Source organism: Meriones unguiculatus, chromosome 21, assembly GCF_030254825.1.
Source record: "Meriones unguiculatus strain TT.TT164.6M chromosome 21, Bangor_MerUng_6.1, whole genome shotgun sequence".
In the NCBI taxonomy this organism is placed as follows: Eukaryota; Metazoa; Chordata; class Mammalia; order Rodentia; family Muridae; genus Meriones; species Meriones unguiculatus.
The window spans coordinates 35,427,620-35,440,381 of NC_083368.1; the positions used below are offsets into that span (position 1 = coordinate 35,427,620).

At 45.4% G+C, this 12,762-nt stretch overlaps 1 protein-coding gene across 11 annotated transcripts in view; it reads left to right on the top strand.

Annotated features, from left to right (window-relative positions):
- The first annotated feature begins 2,924 nt into the window (after nucleotides 1-2,924).
- The window catches only part of Ppp1r9a (protein phosphatase 1 regulatory subunit 9A), a 282,353-nt gene continuing 272,515 nt past the window's right edge, over nucleotides 2,925-12,762 (top strand). For 2 of the 11 annotated variants that reach the window (XM_060374166.1, XM_060374169.1), the window contains exons 1-2: nucleotides 3,615-3,994; nucleotides 5,333-6,944. In XM_060374166.1, the coding sequence (XP_060230149.1) occupies nucleotides 5,550-6,944 (1,395 nt within the window). In that variant the 5' untranslated portion in view covers nucleotides 3,615-3,994; nucleotides 5,333-5,549. Of the gene's footprint in view, nucleotides 3,056-3,348; nucleotides 3,496-3,613; nucleotides 3,995-5,332; nucleotides 6,945-12,762 lie in introns of those variants that run through there. The other 9 variants (XM_060374168.1, XM_060374167.1, XM_060374170.1 and 6 more) reach the window with 9 other exon arrangements.

A 12,762-nucleotide genomic window follows, 5' to 3' on the forward strand; every position in this document is an offset into this window, starting at 1 on the left:
TGCACACCATACCTGGATAAGCCTTTTGACAGGAAAAGTGTCAATCCCAGCTACAGATGCGTTCTGGATCCTTTGCATGCTAACAGGAGGTTCACAGCACGCCTTCCAGGTGCCACAAGTGAAACAGGTGTCCCCTGCTCTTCGCCACATCAGTTAGCTGCCTAAGTACATGAACCTTTACAAAATCAGAACATGTGTGAGAGGGGCTATCCAATGGGGATTTTTGAGATGGAAGGCTCTGTATCTGTTTGTATCTGTCCAATAGGGGGGCCTCTAGGGAAGGGTGGTTCTTTAGTCTTTCTATTATGGTTACTGTGGCTAAAGGGCAAAATGTATTCAACAGCTGCATGCATTGGGTTAGTGCATGTCTGCTAGACCCTTCAAACATTCTGGTGGGTATTAGGAGCACGAGGCCAATTATGGAGAATCCAGGAGTCTTCAAATAACAGCACGGCGCTCATAAAACATGTCACTCCTTCAGTATGGACTTTGTTTTCAGAAAATAAAAGCCAAACCAACCAGTCTTTAGGCTTCTTTTCTGTATGATTCATTTCTCTGCAAAGAGGTGTAAGACCGATTTTATTGCCAACTCTGCCTCCTCTTCTACAGACAGAGCTCAGTGATTAGACGCTGCATTTATTTAGGCTATTCTCCCCAAAAACCTGGTTTCTATGCTGCAAATAAATGACAGAAACTTCTTCACTAGCTTATCCCAGACAGCACAAATGTTCTTTCCCAAAGTGGAGACTGGAACCACAGCCCCCTCACACTGCCAGTTACATCTGCCGATGCTTATGGAAGCGGCTTCCGCTTCTCAGACGGGGAATGCCAGCCTCTCGGTGAGGACAGGGAACATGTTGATGTAAAAAGAAAAAGGAGAAAATGTCGAACTGAAAATCAGATCCATAGAATTAACTCACTACAAAGTTATTTAGAAATAGAATGATTTTCCTTGGGCAGCACACAGGTTCTTTGTGTATAATTGCCTGTTTATTTTTCTAGTCATTATTCGCAATGAAGTTGTGAATACATCACAAGCCCCAATCCTCTATTTTCCTCATCTGTAACCTGTAATGAATGATATTTCAGGTTAGAGAGATGGATCAGAGGTCAGGTGCCTGTAGAGTTCTTCCATAGGACCGGAGCTCAGTTCCTATCACCCATACCAGGCAGCTTCAGAACTGTCTGTAAGTCCAGTTCCAAGAGATCTGACACACGATTCTGGCCTCCCCGAACACAGGTACTCATACCATCCCATGACCCATAGGTGCGTACTCATGAATAAAATGAATCTTTTTAAAAAAGTAATTATATTGTGTTAGGAAAACTTTAATCAACGACGACTACAGTATATTTTGTTTCATTTCTCTTTCTGTATCCTAGAAGACAATTCTAAGTCAGGATAGAGTGATGGGGAAAATTACTGGAACATGGAAGGGAAATAAGACCCTCATCCTAGAGCTGGGACCCCGTGCTGGATGAGAGGGAGACTTCCTGAGTAACATTTGCTGCACAAGTTGCAGGTACACACACAATGCTATGAGCCATGCTTGAGGCTAGACCGTGATTGACCTTGCAAGGGTCTCATTCTTTTTGCAGACATTTTCTAGGAATTTCAAACAAGACTATTAACTTTGTTTATGGTAGAGATAAGCATATCTCCCCCATTCGGTTGATCTAGAATTTTACCTTATCAATGGAAACCCGGAGGTTATCCCCCCTGGGACCGCCCTAGTATCTCATTCAGGTACCTTGGTCACCTTTGAAGACAATAGTTTCAACACCGACCTGAATGGCATGTACGGGTCTATACTGGAAGGAGGAGAAGCCCAGCCTGTGCTCTGGAATGTGCCTTCCTCGTACCCTGAGCACCTCTTTCTACTTACCCTCTACTCTAAAACTCCCTTTAACAAGCCCCAAACCTGCCGTGTGCCAGCTAATTCTAAAATAGTTTTCTGCATCTAAGAAAAGATTGAGAATTTTTAATCGAAATGATGAGGGGACAGGTCAGGCTGAAGGGTGGTGGCCTTGAATCATGCCCGTCCCCTGCCACGGCTCTCAGTACTACAGAAATTCTAAATCTTTTGTGCTTTATGCAATATTAAGCAGTTTTATCTCTTTTTAGATTTTCTGAATTGAGAATGTTGCAGTATCATGCTGATTTTGCTACATAGACATATAATTTTTAGTTATTGTTGTAGTTACTGTTTTTGTTTTTTTGGTTTTTTTTTCCTGACAGGGTTTCTCTGTGTAGTCCAGGCTGGCCTCAAATTCTGGAATCCACCTGCCTCTGTGTCTTAATGCTGGGATTAAAGACACGAGCCACCATGGCTTAGTTGTTATTTTTAAATCTCTAGAGAATGGCTCGATTTGTAGCTTAGGCCGTCCACAAACTCAGTTCTCCTGTGGGAATACAGGCACACCTCACACATAATGTGGCAAACCACCTAATTTTGTCTCTTCAAAAACTGTATTTCTGCCCCATAGGACTTTTGGATGGGTTAATAATCTACATCGGCCTATTTTATATGTAGGAGAAAAGTATACAATCCTTCACACATTCAGGAGAGGATGTACTGAGTGTTTATGAAAGGGCAAAAGCAAGGAGCGTGAACTGAAAAGCTGTACAAGAAGAAATCCCAAGTCCTCTTCATCTCTTTCCTTCTAGCAATGGGGCCTCGAGGTCCAGAGCCCTCGTCCCACTGAAGGCCAACCTAGAGTAGGGCCTAGGTCTTGGCCTTCAAGGCCAGCCCAGGCCATTACCGCCCTGGAATGCCTGGGGTCACCAAGCCAACTGTAGACTTTGTGGGGTGCACGGCATCTGGTAGCCCAAACCCTGCCCTGGAACACACCCTGGGCAGGCCCCAGAGGCGCAGGCCTTGGCCCTAAGCGCCAGGGCCCCCTCGCCCACGGTCTTGGGGGTGGGGCGGCCTCGCCTCGGGCCGGTGCTTTTCGCCCTTCCTTGGCCGCCAGAGGCTCCCTCTCTCCCTCTCCTGGGATTTCGCTGCCGGGCTCCCTCTCTCCGCGGCCCTAGAGTTTAATCCCATCGGCCGAGGTGAGGCACCTGTTACCCCGGGCCTTCCTCAGCCCCGCGGCCCGTCCCCTAGTCCAGCGGGCCTCGCGGGCCGCAGGGCCCTGGCCTGGGGGCCCCGCACGTGGGCCTCGCCGCGTCCGGGCCCCAGGCCGCAAGCCGAGGGTGCTTAACGTTAGCGTCGGGGGCCCCGGGGCCGGGCCGCCACGGCACGGGGGATGGCGGGGAGGGAGGGAAGGTGGAGGAGGGGGAGGGCGAGCGCAGCGCGCATCCCGGGGCCGCCCCGCGCGGGCAGGACGCGCGTGGGGGGCCGAGGCGCCGGGGCAGCCGGCCGCCGCGCGCGCCGCGCCGTGACGAGCGGGCGGAGGGCGCACGGTCGGCGCCGAGCCCGCGCGGCCACCCGCGGGGGCGGGAGGGGGGCGGGGGAGCTCCGGAGGAGGCCGACCTCCCGCCCGGGCCGCTCGGTAAGGGGGCGGCGTGCGGGCCGGCGGGGACGGCGGGAGCGCGGGGACGCGGCCGGCGGCGTGCACAAAGGCGGACCCGCGGGCGGGCGGGCGGGTGGGGGTGGGTGGGCTGCGGTCGGGAGCGCCGGGGCGAGCAGCGGAGGCATTATCCGCGCGGGATCTATTGTTTCCCGGCACCCGGGGAGGGGAAGAAAAAAAAAAAAAAAAGAAAAAAAAAAAAAAAACCCAGAGGCATTTGTGCTCATCACCCTGTCATTTGCTCGCTCTCTGCCTTACGTGGCCCGGGAGCTCGGCTCTTCCCCGGTGCCACACACTCGGGATCCGCCTGGCAGCCGCCGGGAGCCGCAACCAATGTGTTAGGACTTCAGGTGCTTCTTGGCACAAAAGCTAGCCTGCGACCTCCTCCCGTAGCGCTTGGCGTCACCTGCTCTCCCGGCCCTGCCCCGGGGGCCCGAGGGATTGCGTCCCGAACCGGGCTTGGGAATCGGCCGCCTCTCAAGTTGGTGTTATTTATGTTTGTCTTTTGTGAGGGCAGGTTTTGAATCCCCGGCGGCCCCTTCGCCCCCGCCTCCGCCCCCTCGGGCTGGACTGGGCGCGGGGGGGAGGGAACGGGGTGTGCAACTAGGGGAGAGGGGAGGGCGTTTGTGGCTAAAAGGACATTGTCAACGCTTAAAAGAAAAGAAAAGAAAAGAAATAAAGGAAAAAAAAAAAAAAACAAAAAAAAACAAAAACCCAAACCACAGGCACCACACTCAGAAAGCCTTTCTTGTTCGCCTGCATGGGCCATGCATGCATGCTTGCTGGGCCAGGAAGCGAGTTTGGAGCTGATTTAAGCGAAAGTGTGGGCTTCCTCAGCGGATGGTGCATAAGGGTGATGTGATTCGGTCTAATATTAAACCAAACCAGACCCAAACCAAAATGCAAACTGTTTAGAACTGCATTGACTGCCTGAAGTGTTGGGCTGCTGGCATGTGGATAGGAAATCCAGCTGTGGGCTGGAGAAGAGCAAGCATGCATGGCGTTTGCTTTTTTATTTATTTTTGTCTAGCTTGTACTAAGTTAGGGGCCAGACGGAATAGACAAATCAGGACTGTGGAAGGAAGTGTCACTGGGTACTTGGTTTCTGATTGTTGCGTCCTTAGGCATGTTGTCCCACTGAGATGCTGCTTTCTCACCCCCTAATTAATAATAGTCTCTCGGCTAGGAAACTTCCAAACAATGCATAGAAAAACTTACAGTGGCACTTAATTGACATTCCAGAACTTCTGTTTTGTCCTGAAATTGCACTGAAACTATTACTTTGGGCATGGCTGTAGACGACAATATTGGATCAGAACCATCAAATAAGCCTCTGTAGGCATGCTTTAGGGTTTGGAAGCATAGACCCCCAACTTTTGCCTGCTCCGCACGATTATGGAAAATTCTCCAATGAAGTGGTCATTTTGATGTGTTTTGTTTTTGAGTAAACGAGTTGTTGACTTCTTTCATAAGTCATTCACAGAAATATTAAAAACTTGGACTAAAGCATTTCTGTCAAGTGGGGGTGAGGGTGGCGTAGGGTGGGCTGGGGGTGGGGTGTGAGGGCCTAGGAGGAGGAGGAGGAGTTGTTGTTGTTTTGTAAGGATCCTGAAGTTATGTTTCAAACACTTCTGTTTCCAAAGACCATTTGGAACAACAACATTTTAGCTTCTTAACTTTAACGGCCCTTTTCTAAGTAATTTATTTGATGTGTGGCTAAACCAGTAGGAAAATAAAGTATGTGTTACTGTTGATCAGTTGAATAGGTAGAAATTCAGGGAAACACATGAATTCAGAAACTCCTTCTTTTCTATTACAGATGAGCCCCTAGTCTTGCTTGAAAAAACCATTTTGTGTAACTCTTGACTGTGAATAAATTTCTGATACACCTGTTGGGATCATCACTGGAAAAGTGTGCCATTTGAGAGGTCCTACTTGGCCCGTTACTGGGGCTTAGGAAGAGAGGTTTTTTTTTTTTCTTTTGTTGTTTTCCCCCCCATCACTATGAGCATTGGCTTTTCAGCCTTGAAGTAAACATGTTGAAAGCTGAATCTTCAGGTGAACGAACCACTCTCCGAAGTGCCTCTCCTCACAGGAATGCTTACAGAACAGAGTTCCAGGCACTGAAAAGTACTTTTGACAAACCCAAGTCAGATGGGGAACAGAAAACGAAAGAAGGTGAGGGCTCTCAGCAGAGCCGGGGGAGGAAATATGGCTCCAATGTCAACAGAATTAAAAACCTGTTTATGCAGATGGGTATGGAGCCCAATGAGAATGCTGCCATCGTCGCCAAAACGAGGGGGAAGGGTAGATCTTCATCCCCTCAGAGAAGAATGAAGCCCAAAGAATTTGTGGAGAAGACGGATGGCTCAGTGGTTAAGTTGGAGTCCTCTGTCTCAGAACGAATTAGTAGGTTTGATACCATGCACGATGGCCCTTCCTATGCTAAGTTCACAGAGACTCGAAAGATGTTTGAGAGAAGTGTGCATGAGTCAGGGCAAAATAATCGCTATTCCCCAAAGAAAGAGAAAGCTGGAGGGACTGAACCACAGGACGAGTGGGGTGGCGCCAAGTCCAACAGAGGCAGCAGTGATTCCTTGGACAGCCTGAGTCCCCGGACTGAGGCTGTCTCCCCAACTGTGAGTCAACTGAGTGCAGTCTTTGAGAACACCGAGTCTCCAGGTGCCATCATTTCTGAGAAGGCTGAGAACAGTGACTACTCGGTGACTGGGCATTACCCCCTGAATCTACCATCTGTTACTGTTACCAATTTGGATACCTTTGGCCGACTCAAGGATTCTCATTCGAGGCCTTCTTCAGATAAACAAGGTGTTGATGCAGAGGATGCTGAGAAGAGTAATGCTGTTCTAGTACCAGAAGTGGCTCAGAAAGGTACCTGTCTGGCTTCGTTGCCTGGTGAAGAGAGACAGCCGAGCACAGAAGCTGAGGACTTCACATCTCACCCAGAGTCTCCAGAGAGCATTGACAAAGACAGTCCTGAAGAACCCTCTGCTGAAAACCAGGCAATGCCAAAGTCTCGTATCTTTTCACCACGAAACGAACAGTTAGAAGATGCTGAGGCTAATGTGGTTGGGAGTGAGACAGCAGTGCCACAGAAGAAGGAGCTTACAGGTGGTGATCTGACCTCTCCCGATGCGTCTGCATCCAGCTGTGGAAGAGAAGTACCTGAAGACTCAAATAATTTTGAGAGTTCCCATGTATACATGCACAGTGACTATAATGTATACAGGGTGAGATCCAGGTACAACTCAGACTGGGGAGAGACAGGCACAGAGCAAGACGAAGAGGACGACAGTGATGAGAACAATTACTATCAGCCCGATATGGAATACTCTGAAATTGTAGGGTTGCCTGAAGAAGAAGAAATCCCAGCAAATAGGAAAATTAAGTTTAGTTGTGCTCCGATTAAGGTAAGTATGCTTTTTCAGATTGTTCCCTACATCCTCTTTCAGCAGTGGGGCCTACGCAGGGTAGAGTTGACAACTACTAGATTTTGTAAGAAATTGTGGAGATTGCTGGTGTGCACCTGCTCCGGGTGACTCGGAGAGCTGTCAGTCAGATTTGTTAATGTGGTCTATGGTGGGCATAGACCACCAGTGAGGAATCAGAAAAGTTGGAGAAGTTTGGGAGATGCATTCCAATGGAGTGAATTCTGAACAGCAGGAATCCAAAAACCAGGAGTTTATGAAATACAGCTGTTTTTTACAAGGGGCTCTTTAAGATTACCTGTCAATAATCAATCACTTTCTGACTCTAGATCATAAGACACAGGATACAAGGTTCACCGGATGGTTTATGCTAGCCTTGGAATTTTTTTTACTCACTTAAGTGTATCGGAGTTATTCCTTATTTCAGTGTAAGTGGATCAGTGTAAGCTGAACTTTCTGTTTTCTTTTTGCATTGCTACTTGGTTGTGAATATTTGCTTTATAGTATTATATTAGCTGACTTAAATACTTATCTGTAAAGGTGTGGCGATACATGTCTTCTGCTTCAGAAATGGTTACGTAGCTTTACAGTGAAATTTTTTTGAAAGAAAGCATAATTGATATGCCATTCATGGATTTATTTTTACTTCTTATAAACTGGATGATTGCCAATTGAATTCAGATGCTTTATTCTAATGACTTCACTTAGCTCACATTTGGTATAGATGAGGAGCAGAAAGCCTTTCAGCAAAGGGTGGTGCAGTGTACCTAGTGGAAATAGCACTAAGGGTGGGGGGTGGTCAGTGGAGTCAGAGCCCCCTGGGGTGCTCAGTCCATAGACTCTGGCATCATCTCTGTGGGGAGCCTGGGGAGTTAGGGTACAAATGCGTACTCTGATACCACTTTCTAGGGGCATGCTGCTAGCACACCTGCTGTATGGATGACAGCTTTGGGGTTTGATATCATATCTTTGTCAGTTTGCTCCTCATAAACTTAAGTCATTGTCTCTTGTTATTTCCATCCCGTGAACTTGCATATGAAGCTGTAAGATAGAGAATTTACATGGAAATACCCACAGAAATGCCTGGCAATGCTGCGATTAAGCAATAGTGTTTTGAAATAAAGTAATAGTCTGTGAAATTCTGTATAGATGTTAGTAAGACACAATGTTACTTTAGTAGAAGGTGGATGTTTTGTGTCAGAATGACCATATGCAGTTCATCAATGTTTAAGATGAACCAGAGATATGAATTTAGTTTGAGAGTAAGCTGTGTCCTGGATGTTTTGATATCTTCTTGGGTTAAGTCTCTCTGTTTGCCTGACCTTGGGGTTCTTCCCACTTTTAGGCACTATCTTCAAAGGTATCCTTTCACTAAGTGAGCTCCCAAATTTTATTATTTAACTGTCCTTTGAATATCATCTTTCTTCCCCTTAGCGAGAAACCAGTAAGATCGAACTGTTTTAAACTGAACAAGAGATGTTAAACTGAAATAACTCTTCGAGGAGTTTGTTAATCCTGGTCACTTACTGCTTAAAGCAAGGGAATAGTAGATTATGCAAGTTTATCATCCAGACTGTCAGCCATACAATCAGCCCTGTCTTTGGGTCTTCTAACGCACAGAGCATAACTGCGCAATAGTTTTGTGTGATGGATTTTAAAGGATTTGTCATTGAAATATGTCTTCGTATGGGAACAAGCCAGCTCTTTGGGTATGGAAATTTGAAATTCAGACTTTAATGTTTCTATTGCTTGTAACAATAATTGTGTTGCTTCTTTCATCCAAACTAGATTTAATATAGAAAAAGCTACTATGTGCACTTAGCCCATTTTATAAAGAACTTGGGTCATGGGAAGGTTTGAGTAACTGAGAGCATTTGACTTTCATTGGGCTGTTAACTAGTTGGAGTGAATTAAGTTTGCAAACAGAAGTGTCATTCTTATCTCTTTTGTAATGAATAGGACAATTACTCTTTCTTGTTGCTTCCCTTGTTCTACACGAAAGTGGATACACTTGGACACTTTGAAAGCAGCTTTCTACTGATGGTAGAGATTTGTTCATTCCCCGTTTAAGATATTTTTTACCCCCTCAGAGGGCAGTAATTTAAAAACAAAACTCAACAAGTGCTTTTGAAGGTTCATGATGTGTGCTTGTCATGTTGCTAGCTGCAGAGACACTCATTTCTGCAAGATTAGCTCCTCAGTTCCTGCATACATTTTACTTAAAATAAACCCAGGCTGAGCCGCTTAACAAAACTGTGCCCAGCTATCCTTTGCCCCTTTAGTCCTTTGTCAGTTCTTGGCTGAACTTGATGTGCAGTGACAGGGATTCCATAGGTTATTTGAAACAGAATACGTTCATCCACTCACTGTATACGTTTGCTTATCTTTGTAAAAGCTTTTTCAGGCAATAGAAAGTTACAATAAAAGTCTTTTTCTTTTCTATTTAAACTATTTCTTTGCACTTCCTTTTTGAGAAGCAATAGAGAGCATGCTCTTTACAGAAATAATGTTTGAAACTTTTATATTCTTGGTAATCCTTTTCTTTTCTTAGGCAAAACATTCCCAACATCTTTAGTGCTTCATTAATCTCGTGGGTGAGCTTTCTGGTGTAATACTGTTACTAATGTCCAGATCAGTTCTCTAACACAGATTCTCAGTAAATGTTCAAGACTTTAAGATGTCTCAAATTGGGGCCCAGAAAAACAAACAAACAAAAACAGCAGTTGATCTTTTCTTCATCTTAGTCCTTACATTCCTTAATTGATAGTGGTCAGATTCGTTGAGACATGGTGGCACATTTCATCTCAGGACTTTAAGGCTGGTGCAGGAGGATTGAAAGTTCAGGGCTGTGGTAGGATATATTGTCAGAAACTGTTTCCGTGTCCTCCCCTCCTCCTAAAGATGTGAGTGTATTGCTGGCCAACGGTGTGATTTTCCTGTCTTTTCATAGTGCAGTTGTTTCTAATTGTATAGGTTGATGTATTTAATAGGGTCATGGGATATCAGAATATGATTATTAATCAAAAGTACATATCTTACTTTGAGATACAGAATGGGAGAATATTATGACCAATATTAATTTGAAGCATAGAATGTTTTTTTTAACTTTCAGACTGTTTTTTTTAAGCAAGGAGTTAAAGTAAATGTGCCTTATATTAATCAAGACCAGTGAGGGTAATCTTTGTCACTATTTTTTTCTTTCTATCTTTGTAAAACATTTATTGAGCCTCTAGTGTGTCTCAGGAAAATAAAGCCTATGAGAGGATCTGTCCCTGTAAGGGGTCAGGCAGGAGGTGGACATCCCGGCAACCAGGCTTTTCAGTCTCATCCACTGTTTGTGACCTTGGGTAGGTCACCACAGCTTCATTAAGGAACTCATAAATAACCCTTTCTCTGTCCCCAGAAGCCTTGTATTCGTTATGCTTGTGTTCTCGAAATGGCGTCATCTGAAAAGGAGATTTTCCTAACTCCTAGCAAGTACGAGGCAGCAGAATTAATGTTATGGTGTGTTGTGCTACCTACTTAAGTGTTTCTCGAACTGTGCTGCACGTTAGCAATCCTGTGTTCACTGAAGGACAGGCAAGGGCAGAGGTGCTGCTTTCCCAGCTGCGGGAGCCTTGGAAGATGGTTCCCTGGATTCTCTGCCTTGTAGGGGCTCAGAGTCTCTGTCCTGGGCATAGAGTGCTTTTTGTTCAGTACTGCTGTGCAGAGCAGAGATCCAACTTTTTGTATCTATGGAGGCTTCAAATTTCAACAGTGCTTCTTAACCTGTAATATGCATATGAATCATTCTGAGAACTTGTTAAAGTGCAGATTCTCTTTCTGTAGGTGTTCCCTGAGATTACCTTGATGCAGTGACTCAATCCTGAGCACAGAGCCAGGCGAGCTATTCCAGAGGGGATGCAACAGAAGCAGCCCGCAACCAGGTTAAAATGATCGAATCTGGGATTTCTCAACTCAGTTTAAAATACAGGTCCAGAATCAAGAGGAAGCCATAAGGTCGGCTGATACGTTTAAGATAGATGCAAAGGGCTGGGCACTGAACTCACTGGTCCTGGGCTTGCCTGGGATCACTTGAGGTTCATGATACCTACTTCCTGTCTCATGCCCTCATGGGTATGGGGCGTTCACCTGACCCTTTCCTTTTCCTTCCTTCCTTCCCCTTCCTTCCTTCCTTCCTTCCTTCCTTCCTTCCTTCCTTCCTTCCTTCCTTCCTTCCTTCCTCCGCCCCCATCTTTGTTGTGACTTGCTATGTAACCTAAGCAGGCCTTGTCTCTCTCTTTCTCACCAGCCTTCCTGCATTGATGGTGGGGCTCTGTGAACCAGAACTGATACTGGGGTGATCCCCTGCAGTTCCAGAAAAAGGCCATTTGGAGTGTTTGAGATGGATAGCTTTAGAGGGAGGCGACACAGCTGTCAGCCTGGAGATGACGTGACGATGACTTAAAAGTTTAGTCCATTCAGCCTCTTTATTTCTATCGTATTTTCTCTGTACTCTGTTTTTTATAATTATCCGGTGGTTACTAACTTACCTAGTTGAAATACAGTTTCTGAATCTTGCTGTTGCTCTTGCAGCTTGCAGTGTCTGTGTCTGCACCTCCCCAAGGCTGTGGTGCTTCTTTCTCACAAGCTCTCTTCTACCTGTGCTGTCCTTAGGGTAGTCATTCTCCACATTTGTTCTCTTTCATTTTTGGGGTGGGTTGGGTGGGGCGGGCTGGGCAGTTCTCGGTATTGAATTTGGGGCCTTAGACATTGTAATCAAATACTCTTACCACTGAACTTGAGTCTCTGTATGTTTTCTTGATCTCTATAATAGAATTTAATATTTTAAAATACTGTCATAAACTTATTCAACAGTAGGGCTGCACTGAAATGCAAGAGTTGATATTTGCTTTTCTTTTTCTGTTTTGTTCTTGGGATCAGGTCTTTCTTCGTAATCCTCGCTGGTTGGCCTGAAACATGTTTTGTGGCCCAGTGTGGTCTTGAATGCTTGGCAGCCTCCTGCCTCAGCTGTTTGAGTGCTGAGATTACAGGTGTTTGCCCTCCCACGTGAGAGGTTCTGCATTTCTCACAAGGCCCTTATGGGGTGTTGACCCATGCTGCTCCCTAGATCGCTTTGGTTTTGAGTGTGAAGCACAGTGTTTAGCTCCCCAAAGAAGCTGGCCATAAGAGGGTCAATAGTCTGCTCTAATGAGGGCTGCAATAGGAGGTTGTATGGAATAGGATGCTTTGATGTGAAGTAAGAACAAGTTGCAATTACAGACGGTGCTGCTTCCAGATGCCAAAGTGGACTATGGTTCTGTGCATTCAGTGGCTTTTATAAAAGGACAAGAGGAGGAAGTTTTTGGTTGACTGAGAAATTCCATTTCTTTCATTGTTTGGGCATCTAAATCAATAAGCTTCTAGAGGAAAATAGAAAGAAGCATTGTCATCTTAATTATCTTGTTTTTATTTGGATTACTTTGAAGGCATAACATTGAAATTGGATTTCCTGTTACATTTTGATGTTTTATAACTTGTGGCTCATAATGAAGCAAATGAAGAGTGTCAACTAATTGAATATACTATGCAGAATGAAATAACATATGTAACATCAGTCCCTTGCCTAAAATTCAAGGCTGTATACTCTCTGTTCTTGTCACTGAAGAAGCATCATTTGCTTACAAAGAGTTTTTTCCCCTACAGCAGATTATGTTTGATGTTTCCTTGCATTCTGCAGTAGATTTTGAAGTTTTTGCTCAGCATAACCATTTTGCTTTTCTCTAAAACTTCCTTACAAGAACACAGGTTGCTGGATTCA